We start from the raw sequence: 15,086 nt of genomic DNA, 5'->3' as shown, positions 1-15,086 counted from the left end.
AGTAGCTGTTGCCTGTGAGGCTGTATTAAAATATTTTTGGCCTGGTGTGTGCAGTCTTGTGACACTGGCCTTGATTTGGTGTGTATATATAAATATATATGTGTATATATGTATTTGAAAGTGTGTGGTTATATAAAGCAGTTGAGTCATAACTGAAGTAACCACAGGAACATTTGCCAGTAGAAAGGATTATTATGGTAGCTGGTACTGTAGGGCTGTGCCTTGCATGTTAGAGCTGTTCAGCCTGATCCTGCATGGCTCAGCACAGAGAGGGGAATGAGCAGCATGATGCAATTTAATAGCAGTTTAACTGTGTGTGTTTGTGTGTGAATAAAAGCTCTGGCTTGTACCCTGCTAAAGGCTTCATCTCTAAGCTGGTGTACTTTATTCACATTTGTAACCAGGGAGGCTTCAAAATATACTGTGTGGGCACACATGTAAATATTATTTATATACAGGATAATTTATGAATATTATAATTTTAATTTTTTAAAATTAACCTTAAATTGGATCAAAGAGTAATATCAAAACTTGTATTAATATAGGGAATTTGGGGTGTGTGTGTGTGTGTGTGTGAAAAATAGCTTTACTGTGTAGTGCTTTGAGACCTCCGTGGAAAAATAGTTTAAAATAGTTTAAATGCTATTTTTTATAGTTTTTGTCATTAGCTTATGCTTGATATGTCTGAATATCTATACACAACTAACAAATGCTTGTTACATACAGTATTACAAATATGCTCTCCTCTTTGAACAGTACCTGATGTACCTTTTCTGGCAAGATTCATGTAGCAATGTGCAGTTTCCTGGTTTAGTGCAGTTTGTGTGGGAAATGCCAGTTCCAGTTTGATTTTGAGTGGGTTGTATTGTATTTAAAGTGTCCGGGTCATGCCAGGTCACTTGGTGTGTCTGGGGACATGATTTAGAGTCTAGGAAGCAGAGAATACGAGGAAAGAGAAGCAGGTAGTTTCTGATATTTCTGTAATGGCAGTGCTCTTACAGGAATTAATAACCCAGTGTTGTTCTTAGGGAATACATAGGTCTTATTGCAAGAAATGAATAGGATTATTTGTGAAATCATATTAAAAGTAGTAATTGCCTTTTTTTAAAATGGCAAATTATATTTAGCTAATGAGTTGAAACAAATCTAGAACATACTTGATAGTTCTACAGGAACTGTATTGCCAGTACTGACTTTTGGTGCTAATAGACACTTGTAAAACAAATTCAAGCTTTTCTTAAATTTTCCTGAACCAGCATGCTTCCCCACCCCTTTTCTTCTGAATTATACAATGTCTTTTGTTGTTTTAGAAAAAGTTCTTCGAGCATACACTCCGAAGTTTTTGTCTTCTGGAGAAAATACTGTTCTTGCAAATAATTTTCCATATGCAAGTATAGGTTTTAAACAGCTTTACATACAGGGAGAATTCAATTTGGTGATATATTAAGTTACAACTAATTTTTAATACCTGCCAATGCCAGTATTGGTCTAAGTTTTGCTTATTGTCCAGGTAAATTGTGTACTTGCTGTACCTTCCTCCCGCTTTAATAATTTTTTTCTTCTGAAGTTTTAATTGTGATTACCTGTTCTGTAAATGGAAATTAACTTTGGTTAGCATATCTTCTGACTATTATTCAAATACTTTCCACAATTACTGGCATAGTGGATATTTATTCTTTGCTATGTCAAATGATCATGCTCTGGGAATCTCCAGGTTAAACAATGTTTCAGAAATGAAAATGAATTTATTTACCACTATTAATAATCACAGTTGATATTTCAAACAGATCTTAAAAACTGATCTTTGCAAAGATTAATATTCAAATGGAAGCCAGTGTTTTATGGGTACTAATTGAGGTAATCATTGTCCTTTCAAGGGGTCTTCAGTCTCTGCAGGGCTTCCTTGGACTTTTTAAATCCCTGCCATTACAGGCTGGTAGTTAAGATCTCAGCTCCCATGGCCATGAACCTGGCTGGGCAGGTGAGGAAAGAGATGAAAACTAGTAGGTAAGCCCAGGAGATATCTCACTTTTACACTCTGCAATGGGTTAAGGGTTCAATCTGTGACACCATGGCTCAATACAGGGAGCAGAGTGAGCAGCATTGTGCAATTCAATAAAATTATCTTGGGAAGTTTCCTGAAGTAATTGTCAAGTTCAGAGGTGGTACCAGATGACAACTCAAGATGGTGTAGCTCTTCCATGCATTTTCTCTGGAGCAAAGGTACACAAAAGGATGCTCTGCTGCTCCCACTGGTGCCTCTAATAAGCAACTCTGTTACTAGGGAGGAACTTTGCCTTTAGATCTGAAGGGACTGGGGGGAACTTGGTACTGTATGCTGGAAGACAATTAGTACATTCTTCAAGAAACGGTCTGCATTGAGATTTGAATTTCCCCCCCCCCCCCATGCTTGCACTTCCCCTTTCTTTTCCTTTATTGTGGAAGGTGGATGGAAAGTTCTTTATTTACGTAGTTTGAAATGAAAGTGATTTGTCTTTTACCTAATTAAAATGTTGCATCTCAGTTTATCCCAATGGCACTTAAGTGCTTAGACTATTGATAGGTTGCCTGCCTTTCATTTCTCTTCTCAATTTGATTAATGTTCTCAGCTTTGGATATTTTAAGCCTACCACGTTGTATCTATTGTCAAAGCTGCTTTTGGTTTTGAGTGTTATTCTGGTTCTCTTGTTGTCTCTGTTTTCTCCCACTCCCTGAGTAATAAATTAGTGGAACTTTGTCTTGTCTTTATTTATTAATTTATCTGACTTGTGAATTTTGAGTTCTTTGTTAGAAAATAAATGGTTTTATTATATTATAGAAAATATTACATCTAGTATAAAAAGAGAAATAGTTTTAATTGAAAACAGCAAGAAGACGTTGAGAACCAGTCTTAATCTATTGAAAGTTAAAATATTTGAGTATAGTATATCTCCATCAAATATTACTATTTTCATCCCCTTATGAGAAAGTCTAGACCTAAAATATAATTTTGGATTATAATTGGAATCATACTTCACAATAGACTTTTGCAATATATAGCTTAATGGTAGATTGATATGTTTGTGTGTCTGACATGCAAAACACAATCAGCACTGTTATGGTTTGTGCTGTAGGTTTTTCGTAATTGATTTCTGATGTTGAATCTTATCTGAAGGAATATCATTACTCTGAAACAAAATTGGATAAAGAAGCTATAAAAGATAGAAACTCATACCTTGAGTACCTAGTATAACAATCTACAATGTGATTTTTTTTTTGTCAAATCATTTATTTGATCAACATCATAGCAGATGGTAACCCTATAAAGTATATTATAGTGTTTACACGAACATTAGAGCCTGTGTCTCTCGAAATAAGTTTTAAATATAGTCTTCTTTGTCTTATGCCAGCAAGAACAACCTTCATTTCAGTTTGATTGTAAGATCCAATTTTTTTTTATTAGATGAATGTTTGGATCTGTTTCTTCAGAATGAACACATATGTTGAAATAATGAGGCAACAGGTTTCTTCAGGTTTTCTTCTAGAATAGCTTGAAATGCTCACATTTCAAGCATCATAAAAGTGATGTTAAGCAGAGCCTTTTATAACCCGATGCACAAAGCCAGAAAGCACCCTCGTGGTTTGGTTGGGTCTCCCCGAGGTGAGTGAGGGCACGCAGCCTTTCCTGCGGGCGGGCCGAGCTCCGGCCTTTGGGCTGTGCTCCACATCCTGGGCTGGCCAAGGTCGGGAGCGTCCCCGCTGGGACACACAGCCAGTGCTGTGGAGGTGCCCTGTGAGCCAGCCCAGCCCCAGACTGCCAGCTGAACCCGCTGGAACAAACATCACACTTAGAGAGTTACTCCCTAATTAAACTGCAGCATATGTGCTATAGAAGTAGTCAGTTTTGGTTGAGAACTATGAAATCATGAGTCATTTCAATTACTTTCCGTCCTCAATGCCTACTGAAAAAGGAAGTGGGGGTAGAACCTTGTTTTACTCCTGTCTGCCTGACTGCATGTGTCTGTGTTTTTGGACCTTTATAACAACACAGTTCAGTTTCCACCTTATTTGCTTTACCTACAGAGGCTGAGATACTGCAGCCTTGGCCTGCACAGTTTTCAGTGCTCTGCTAACTGTCGCAGCTTTCCTGTGCTCTTTAACATCCATGATTAACTAATGATGAATTCATCCATGATGGAATTGGTCACTGCATTGCCTTGTGGAAGGGGTTATACAAAGGTGATGATCCCCCTAGTTCCTCTGTTTTCTTTTGCCTTTTCCAAGGAAATACCCAGAACTCTTTTCATGACACTTTTGCTTTGAGACTTTATTGAATTTATTACCATAGATGACTCCTCTGTTCTTTCTTACCAAGGGTTCCCCACTTCAGGGCTTTACATTTAAAAGTGAATCTGATGGTCCTGGCTCAGTCGAGTTACTTTTGGCTTGTTAAAGTAAGCGTTGTTTGTTTGTTTGTGCCCATCCTGCTAGGAATGGTCTGGGTCTTTCTCATCCAACATTTGGGTGGTTTTCATCTGTCACCCATGGAAAAAAATTAGCATATGAAGCAGAACAGATTCCTTGAGCACCAGGGTAGACACACATTTGATTTCTTGGTTGAGTGTTGCTGGCTACCTGGGGCAGCACTTGTTTGGTGTCTCATTTGATGGAGACCAAGGGCAGCAGAAGTATCATTCCAAATCAAATCCAGATGTCAAGCATGGTATTCTGTGTGCAATACATGATTCTTTTTTCTTGTAGCCTTCACAGAGCATTTAAAATATGAAAGCACCTTCCTTGTGTGAAAATCTTGTGTAAGAGAGAGGTCTACATGTAAGCCTGTTTGGGGCTTATGAGAAGGAAAAAGGCTGCATGAAAAGGAGGAAAAAGACACCTGGCAGGAAGAAGGAAGTTAACTAGAATAGTAAACTGTATTGGGCCTTTTTAGAAAAAAAGAATTCTGGGAAGTAGTCAGAAATTAGTTTTCTTCCCTATCTGAAGCAGTTACATTTTAGTTTAGAGCAGTTTCTTTAAACAATTTATTTGCATGATTCAAATGGTAGAATTAAAATACTAGAATTTTTAGCTGTACATGTGCTGATTAAGCAGAACAATAACATTAAGTTCCTATGTCCCACTGACTCAAATTTTCAAGTGAATAGCATGTTTTACTGATTAGCATCTGAACACTCTATGTATAACTGTTATCTAGTCACATATTTCCTGAAATGGGTTGGTATAACCTACTGTATCTTCAATTTTCCCAAGGACTTTGTCTTGCAGTAGGATATTTTTCTTTTCTCACCCCTCATACATCTCTTTTGAAATGAAGGCAATGGAAGACTTGTTATGATAATGACTGGATTACTGGCACTGTTGTTTCTGGCAGAAAAGAGTCAATTGTGCCAAAAGATTACTTTTGCCTTTGTCAGTGCCAGCCACGACTCTTTACTCAGCTCCTGGACCAGTTACAATGAAACAACAACAATACTGTCAGCTGCAAAATGCAGTAAACTTCCCCAAACTGCTGGCTCAAGATAGTGGTGGTTTTGCATTTTCAAAGAGCCTTCTTCAACCTTGAGGATCTTTCCTGCTGTACACGAAGAGTGTCTGTAGTTTTTATTTGAGTGATTTACTGTACTTTCAGTTTAACGTTCCTTTTTGCAGGCTGTCTTTGTCAAAATGTTATTTTATAGCTTCATAAAGCATATTTCTTAAGGAAATAATGATTAGAACTGTAATGGTCCATAGGTAGTTATTTACAATATTGGTTTACATTCAATTTTGCAGTATGGCCATATGAGAAATATGCATGAAAATTTTATAGTTGCAATATGAAAAAAGGGTCATTCAATATTCAATTTAGGGTTTAGAGATGGTTGTATGGAGTAGCTTGCACTCTACTCTTATTTATAAATTGGGACACTTAGTTCTTATTTATAAATTATGACATAAAACTTCATAAATAGTTTATAGTATATATCACATAAAGAATTTATGCTTTATATCAAAACTCTTTATGAGAAAAGTTTGTGTGACAGGGAAATAATGAGTTGCATTTTGTTGGCCAGAGTGCTTCGAAGCCTGCAGTTCAGGATGGAAATGTTCCACATGTGACAAAAAATGTCTTGTGAAGCAGATAATCAGGAACCTAATTGTTAGGATAGTAGCAGCAGTTAGGATAGCACTATCCTATATGAAGGAATTTGCTATAGGAATTTAGGTGCTTTTGCAGTTAGCTGTTTGGGAATGTGGTTTGACCAATTAAATTTGGATAGAAATTGGACAGTAGGGTATATATTCTGATACACTGTTTAAAGATCTTCTCCTTCCCTTTTCTCTTGTGAGCTACAACCTGGATTTGCATAAAGGGAACTGATTCTAAAAGAACCGTTACAGAGTGTAGAAAATATTACTGTTTTAGTAGTGCAGAGACCATGATTCTCTGTGGGTTTTTTAAGCCATTGAAATATAACCAGTCTGTCTTGCCTTTTTTCCCCATTATGCTAAAATATCTTGCGTGTCACATAAAGGCCAACCAGGGGAAATAATTTTGCACATTTTACAATACTTAAGCAAGACACAAGAGCAAAGAGGAGATAACAAGTATGTGTTTCACAGTATGTGCTGCAATATTTCAGTGCTTGCTTGAGATGCAGATAAATCGGGCTGCTCTAAAAGCCATGATGTTCACATCGTTGTGCTTGTTTTGTTACTCATGCTAATTTCTTACGGATTGGGTTGGGCAGACAGCAGATTGGCAAATTTCTTGGCTTTTTATGCTCCTGTTTTCAGCAGCTGCAGGTGTCCAAATGAACAGGTTCCTCTGTAGCCAGCTTAATTAATAAGGAAGCTTCAGATGAAGTTTTGCTTTTAGAAACACTCCTTTAATGTATGAAAGCAGATGAATTTACTTAGAGTGTATGGAAGCAGATGAATATTTTTTCAGGTAGCATCAGAGACCATTGTTTTTGCTATCATTTCTTACAGGTTTTTATTTTTCTTTTTATTGCTAGGTATGGATGAACGAACAGGTGCCACATCCTGGGGAACAAGCGGTCAGCCAAGTCCTTCATATGAATCTTCAAGGGTAAGATACCCACCTAATAATTCATAATGAAAGTTTAGGGGAATGTACAGCATAAATCAGCAGATGATTTGGCAAAGTTTTTGAAAGGAAACTCCTTTAAATATATAGATTAGCTTCTTTTAGGGACTTGAATGACTTTGGGGAGCTACAGCATCAATTTAGATTTCTAAGACTAAAAAATATATAGGCTTAGAATTCATGAAAGTAAACCATATGTATACTTGAATGATGAGCATGTATTTTATTTAACATATAGTCAGAAATTGGAAATAGAAGTCATGTAACTTAGGAGCAGATTTATTAGCCAAGTGTAGGGAACACTTGCCTCTCTGTTAACATTAACCAGCTAGAGTATGTGCTGTGTCATGATGTTGAAGAGAGGCTTTTCTTTTTAAATACCTTCCTCCTGTTCTTGTTCCAGCCTCATCCATCCCACTTAGTGAGCTGAAGGATCTTGCTAGTATCTGATATCCTAAAATAACATGACCCTTTTCAAACTAAATGCAATGGTCAAACCAAGCTTGCCCCTAGTTACTCACGTTCCCTTTAATCTACTCCATTTTCTTTTTATGAATATTTACTCCCTAAAAGGACAATGAGCTAAGTACCTGACTTAGATATACAGAACATACCTGATGTTCTAATTTCAGTGCCTTTGAGGCAGAGCTGTGCTAGCACTTGCACCTTTGCAGCTTTCTGGTGCTGTGCAATGAAATGAGCAGGCTGCAAGATCAGCTTCAGCTCACTGGGTATTATTATGGACTCTGCCTCACTCTGGAAGACAGCAGTAGAACGTTTCTCATGAAGTCCTGATTTTTTCATTGATCATTAGGAAATAAATTATAATAAATGTGGAAGTACTTTATGTGTGAAAGAAATATTTCTGTGCAACATGGAAATTCCCCTTTCTTTTAAAACTTCCTGCGTAACCTGGGACATGGAGCTGAACCTTCCAATGCCTCCTCTACATTTGAAATGCAATCTTACTATGCAGCTTTATGTAACTCCTATTTTTATAATGTGTTTGGTGTTTTGACTCTTATTTTTTATGTTGCTGATCAATTTTAATCGATTATGTGTTAAGCTGACTTAACTGGAATTTGAGCTTGTGGTTCATTGGCTGTATTAATCACAATTTTTTGTATGGTGGAGGATCAGCCAGCTAATATTTGAATAGTGAGCCTTGTGTGTTAGTTGTGGGGTTTTCTTTTATTTTTTTCTTTTTTTTCTTTTTTTGTGTTGTTGTTGTTTTTTTTTTTTAATGAGGCAATAAAGAATGGTAATCTGGAATGTCATTTCGGTGACAAGAGTTTTCTTTTAAAGAAAACTCAATTCCTTTTCACAAGAAAATTTAATTCCTGTGGTCTCCCCAGAAAAGTGAACACTAGAAATATATATTCTCTGTATATAGAATTGCTAAAGATGAAGACCCACAAATGAATTTGTCCTGTGGCTGGTATCTGAAAAAGCACTGGACTTTGTTTACCAGTTTAAATCAAGCTTGCATGCATAAATTTTGGCTATGATGTATGGTCTTTAGTTTTTGGTTTTCTTTCAACTAATGAGGCAAATTACTGATTCAGGATTTTGAATAACGATAACTTCTGTCTACTCCTACATGTGCTGCTAGACCAGATGTCTCTGAGAAAGAGCAAAAATGAGTGTGTGGGTCTGTATTGTGAGAGTATAGATTGGTTTCTCAGAAGGCAGGGCAAATCATACACAGCCTTTTACATTTCTAGGTTATTTCTTGTGTTAATTAACACAGAGTTTAAGTAAGATGTAATTGTCTTAAATGTTCAACTTTTTAATCCAGTGCTTTCCCCATTATTTCAATACAGAATGTTCTTCTTGTCCTAATTGTTCATATTACTTGTTTGTCTGTTTACAGGAAAATGGCAGTCTTCATGGAAAAAGCTCAGATCTCTCCGCAGACATAGAAAAGTTGAAATCTCAAGAGGTACCACTTATTCTTTTTATATTGTGTGTCATTTTCAACTTTTTTTTAAGTCCATGTGCAGCCTACTACTTGAGTTTTCTGTTAAAGGTCACAATATAGTGTTACAGTTATTAAAAATTTAAAGTGTTGGCTCACTCTTGCCTGGAATTTCCAAAGACATGGAAAGAGAAGCAGTTTTCAAGTGAATAGAATTGGAATTTGGTGATAGTTTAGTGCATACCTGTTGAAAGCTAATTAAAAAAGATGGAATACAGCCTAAAGGATATTTTTCATTCCCAAATCCTGCTGAAGGTTCAGTTCAGTTAAAATGGTCTGACTGTGGCCAGCAATGGTGCATAAGGAAAGAGTGTAAGAATAGAGCAAATATTTTGCCACCTTTACAGTGTACTGTCCTAGCAAAACCCCAGCTCTTTACTTAGATTTCCTGGACAGAGCCAACCTTTTGGACACGATTCCTGTAGCTGTTGGTGGGCTTGCTCTCTGCTGCTTGTGAATTTCTCTTGCTTTGGTTACAGTTTTGGCAACAATTACAAGGATTTTGTGCAGAAACTTAGGGATTTTTTGTCTTATGTGTGCTGCCCAGTGATGCAACTGAATTGCCACCGTGTTCCTGTGTTCCAAATGGTTACTGGTACACTTGATAATTTTCATCTCTTCCCTGCAAACACCTTTATTTTACAGGCCACTTCTATGTTCAGCCAAGCTGAAGAATGTTAATCTATTGGTATCTGCTTTTACAGTAACTGCTCCTAACCTGTGGTTAGTTCTTGGTGCTGTTCCCTGAATCTTTCTGCTCCTTCTGTATGACTTCAGAGTTAGGGTGATTTTGACTGCATGCACTAGTTAAGAGGAGGGTATACCATAAATTTCTGCCTCACATAATGATAGATTCATTCTCTGTTCCTTTCTTGTTGCCACGTCATGCATTTTTTGATTGCCACTGAGCTGCGATGTGGTAATATTCTAAAAACTGTGTAGAAAAGTAATATTTTGTCTTACATTGCACCATAGTTACTACATTGTTATGACATTAAGTTATTTTTGAACTCTGCATTAACTTTTAGTTAGGATTATTTAAAAAAAATTTTGCTATCAGCAAACTTTACTGTATTTGTTTGTCCACTCTTTGATTTATTGAATTATTGAAGAGTGTTTGTGTGGGTATGGTTTTTTTGGGGAATTGGGGAAAACATACTGGTAATTTCTCTTCACTGTGAAAACGAGATGTATGTTCCTGTGCTTGGGGTTGGGTGTTTGTCATGGGTTTTAATCTTTTCATCAATAATTAATTCAGACAAGAACCGTCTCTCATATGTAATAGCAGTTTATTTTATTTTGAGAGTCTCTGGTAATATTTTATTGAAAGCTAAAACATTCTTTCTTCAATAGTGTCTTGAAGTAACATTAAAGGCTAGGAATCCCAGCAGGCTTGAGAAAACCTCATATAGGAGCCTTGTCTTTCCATTACCTAATGCTAAATAGTGTTCTAACAGTGAAAGAACAGCAGGTATTCATGTTTGAATTTGCTGTGATGGTCTTAGGTTTGTGAAAAGGTACAGACTGAGACATTAGTGACTTCTGTGAGCAAAATCTCTTTCTACATACACTAGCTGTTTTGTTAGAAAAAGGAATAATATGAGAAGATACTATTGCAGGGGGTGAAGACAAAAGTAGCTTTTGTTTGTAGGAAAATTTGTTTCTAGGAATAATTCAGGAATGACAGTTAGCAGTCACTGGAATGCTGTGACGTGCTGATGGCCTCCCTTATTCTTGTTGTACTGAAGTCCATGTGCAATACTGTGTACCACGTTTGTCTCATGTGGGGTTTGTTTTTCTTCCTGGTCTCCAATCTTGCTTTTACCTTTCTGTGTGCAGCAGTGGTGGGTTTTCAGTGAATATCTTTGGTTGATGTATGCACGTCTCTTCCTTACCTGAGCGATATAGAACTGCAGGTAGTTTTGCACATGTTCATAATGCCTTGCACTGGAAGAGGAGCTCTTAGAGTGTTTTGCAGAGGATGGTAAAGCTGCTTGTTCATAGTCTTGCTCTCCTGAGCTCTTTGAAGTGTATTCTGAGGTACTTGACTGGAGTACCATGTCTTCTGCACAATAATATATTGTACAATAATGTAGTGCTCTACAGCGCTTGAAAGTTTTGTCTTCCTGTTGTGAGATAGTCCTGAACTTTTTAGCTTTCCTGGGTGTTTGTGAGTTGTAATTTGTAATGTAGCAGCATAATCACTTTTTTGGAGTAATTAAACTTTTTTATTATTATTTTGGTTCTTGTGGTGTGGCTAATGATTGCTGTTTCATGAAGAATAATGCTCTGCGAGATTTTTTTTCGTTGTTTTGGTTTTGTCCTAACATAAAAGAAGCAAATCAGTTTTTGATCTGCTCAGATTGCTGTCTCCAAATTAAGCACATCTGAAATATTTTTCATAAGCCATTTCCTTGATGGATTTCCTTTTTATATATACACACATAATAATTGTAACTGTTAAAAATGTAGCATAAATTAGCTGAGGCATTTTTCTTCCACAACCTGAACTGCGGGTGTTTCAAATAATTTGCAACATGTACATTGCACTAAAAGCTGTGAATGTACATTTTGACCTGATTTAACATGAATCTAGCTTCAGTGCTGAGGATGCAGTTTATCCTCTTGTTCCTTTACATAACTCTATGTATTTAATTGAAGCCAGAGTGGAACTGATCAAGATAGCACTGTTAGATTAGATGGTTTTGCAGCATTAGGCAACAGGTTGTTCCCTCTACTGTAGCTAAAATACTCAGACAGGAGCTGCAATCTGAAATACTTCATGCCCAAACTATACTCCCCTCACCTCAAGCAGTACTTGTAATTTGCCAAGAAGTAAAAAAATAGTAATGAGATAGCAGGTTTTGAAATAGTATTTTATACCTCTTAATCTCAGGTACATAACAAGAAGGGAAGCTGTTAAATAGCAAAACAAGACAAGAGGGACACAGAAACACAGTAAGTGTTATCAAGTCTGTTGTATTTGTGTCCTTTTTGTCCTCTGATTTTTTTAAATTTATTTTTTTGGCGGGGGAGGGACGTTGTTTGGTGGTTCTGCTGCTGGTTATTTGCTTTTCCTGATGTATTTTACAAGGTAGCAGATGATTCACAGTGGAATTAAAGCCCAAATTAAATATTCTATATTCAGTGCTCAGGACACTTGCAAATGCAGCTTACTTTATAATTTGATTCATGAGCAGCATTTTTCCAAGCAAGTTCAGTTTTCTAAATTCTGAATGCTTTAGTCAGGTTTTCAAGTATCTTCTTTAAGCATTTGTTGTTATTCTGTTGGCTATACTTGTATCATTTTATCTTCTGCTTTATAGCTTAGATAAGAGCTAGAAAAATCTGGTTTCCATCATATGAATTTTTCATTTCATCTATATTGGAGAAGTGGATCTTTTGGTTGTGGTTTTTGTTTTGTTTTTTATTGCCACTACCTACCACATTGGAATTAGCATTGGAATCTGTTCACAAATTAGTTTTCCATGTGGCCAGGGAATTGTCCTATTGCATATCATGTTGATTTTGTCTCACAGGAGTTTAGAGAGGTGTAACGGGCTATTGGGTTTAGCTGTTTAAAATCAGATTTGTCACCCAGTAACTTAACTTCTTGGAAATGGATTTAGAGCTGGAGAAAATGATGTTTATTAAAAAATAAATAACATTCAAAATAAATTTGAAAAAAGAAATAAACTGTGTTTTCAATTGTTCTCTGTTCCTGCACACAGTTTTCATATGTTTCAACTTGATATGGGAAAGGAAGCTAATGAATAGTTTTAGAACTCTGTTACAAAGCATGTTACTCAGGGTGTCACTTAGAGGATACTTGTGAAAGCTCTCTTGACTCTTCCCAATAACACATGAAATTTGGGGTAGTGATACCTGCTTTTGCCCCACCATGTTGTAGCAGGTGACCAAATTACACAGAAAGCTGCATTTCTGTCTTTAGGATATTGTAGTTGAATGTTAACACTTGCTGATGGCTACAGAAAGGGAATCATAATTAAAGGTAGAAAGTGGAGCTAGAAAGCTCCTTGTTTCTGGTGTGATTGGATGGTCTCCATCAGCAAACTGCATTCATTCCTCTGGTTAAGGAGTATTGTCCAAGCTTCTTGTGCAGCTAAAGGAGATGGGGTTGGAGTCCTGGCTGTTCTCAGGGGGCTGGGAGGTGGGAGGTGGCAGACATGGGGCCTGCAGAAGGAGAGGTGTTTGTTTCCTGGCACAGCAGACAGGTCTCAGCGTGGTCCCTTAGCTTTTGGATTGTAGTGGGCAAATGAGAGCAACGTGGATGAAACAGTGTAAGGAGTGTGGGGAGGCTCCCATCATCATCCATCTGCTCCACACTTTGTGAGATGATTCTGGTCATTTCTTGGAAACAACATTGTTCCCACTGACAGTTTGCTGCAGGATTGTTCATGATTTAAATGGAGTAATGGCCACGACCTGTGACAATGTGATGTTTCTGGATGTTCTGTTAAAATCAATGAATATAGTGCAAGTGATCCTCAAGGCAAAAAGGAAGAGTACTCTTCTCTGGATTTATTTTTAACTTACCTTACTTTTTGCAACATTCTTCCTGATCTGTGTGTTCAGTAGACCAAGCCAGGTTTTTGGCTCTCTAGCCTTTCCTCTGAGAGCTGTTGACAGATACATCGATTCAATGACTAAAAATACTCTTCTTTTTCTTTTTTTTTTTTTTTTTAAAGGTTGTGTATTTCTGGAATTATTCAGAATCATAGAATCCATAATCTTTTAAATTCACTAGGACATGTTGGTGTGGCTGTTGTACAGAGCCTCTTGTCTAACCTTCAGTCAGTGACTCAGCACAGTGTTCCTGGATGTAGTCAGTCTCTCTGGTCTGTCCGTCTGTCTCTCACCGCCTCTGCATCTTGCTTTCTTTCCTCACTTCCCTCCCTCTTCTTGTATTTTTTCCCTTCTTGTTTGTCTGTAGAACTTTCAGATTAGTTTGGAGTGCCACATAATCCAAAATAAAGTGGATTTTAGCAGTAGCTCCACTCGTTCATTTACACATTAGTCATTTGGATGACTGTTGCCTGATTCATAAGTTCATTGCCAAATTTAGCTTGCAAGGGACCTCAGTATTCCTGAGCTTTAAACAATTAATATTTGTTATTTAAAGTCAGCCAAACTATAAAACTCAAGGAATTGAAAGCAGCATTCATTAAACTTAATCTTTTGGTCTGCAGCCACGTCAAACTGTGAACTCAACCATTCATTTTAGTGGAATTTTAATGTCTTAAGTTTAAAGGCAGTAATTGAGCTATATTGTAAATTGCTAAAATGCAAATACGTGCTTAGTGATCTGGCAGCTTGGTTACGAGCCTTAGATTTTGGTCTGTTCCCAGGGACTTGTGTAGGAGAGGCTTGGGGCTAAGGGAGGAGAAACAAACAAAACCCCTGTTATCTCTAGTCTAGTGGACTTGAGCAAATGAAATGCTGTGGAGTAGTAAATTGTGTGGGGAGGACAACTCAATGAGTCGAGTATGAACTCAATAAATGCATAGGAAAATGGTGTGCCATAGTAGCAGTGTCTTCTCCATTTTTCACATTTTACCCTGAAGTGGAAACAAGTTGTTGTGGTTATTTAAAAACAAAACCAAAAACCCTACAACTTGATTTAGGGTCAGGAGTACAATTTTGCTTATGCATGGACAAATGCTGATGTGACTTCAGAAAATAATTGCTAAGGGACAATAGTTTTTTGTTTTAGAAGGGGAAGTAAATGGGAGAGGATTTATCCCACAGAAAACCTGGAACCAGGGCAGTGAAAAAGGGTAGGTACAGTGAACTGGGAAGGGTCTTTGACTTGTTCGTAGATGACTTCTGTCACTAAATTTAACCAAAATGACAGGACTTTCATGGTCATTAAAAGACATGGAGTTTTAGGAGGTTAATTACCACTGTGTTTGTAAAATGGGGCATAGATTCATTGTGTCAGGCCTTCTCTCATGATTTAGTAGGATAAACATGCCTGGTAAGCAATGTGTTTACTCTGGG

The 15,086-nt window shown here is 37.1% G+C and overlaps 1 protein-coding gene across 8 annotated transcripts in view; it reads left to right on the top strand.

Moving 5' to 3' along the window:
* TCF12 (transcription factor 12) overlaps window positions 1-15,086 on the top strand; it is a 159,082-nt gene that overhangs the window by 33,955 nt on the left and 110,041 nt on the right. For all 8 annotated transcript variants that reach the window (XM_064389225.1, XM_064389220.1, XM_064389224.1 and 5 more), the window contains exons 4-5: window positions 6,996-7,069; window positions 8,961-9,029. In XM_064389225.1, coding sequence (XP_064245295.1) covers window positions 6,996-7,069; window positions 8,961-9,029 — 143 coding nt within the window. The remainder of the gene's footprint in view (window positions 1-6,995; window positions 7,070-8,960; window positions 9,030-15,086) is intronic.

Source organism: Passer domesticus, chromosome 14 (assembly GCF_036417665.1).
Source record: "Passer domesticus isolate bPasDom1 chromosome 14, bPasDom1.hap1, whole genome shotgun sequence".
Lineage (NCBI taxonomy): Eukaryota > Metazoa > Chordata > Aves > Passeriformes > Passeridae > Passer > Passer domesticus.
Note: the sequence above shows the minus strand (reverse complement) of the source record. Positions and strands in the feature narration are given on the sequence as shown.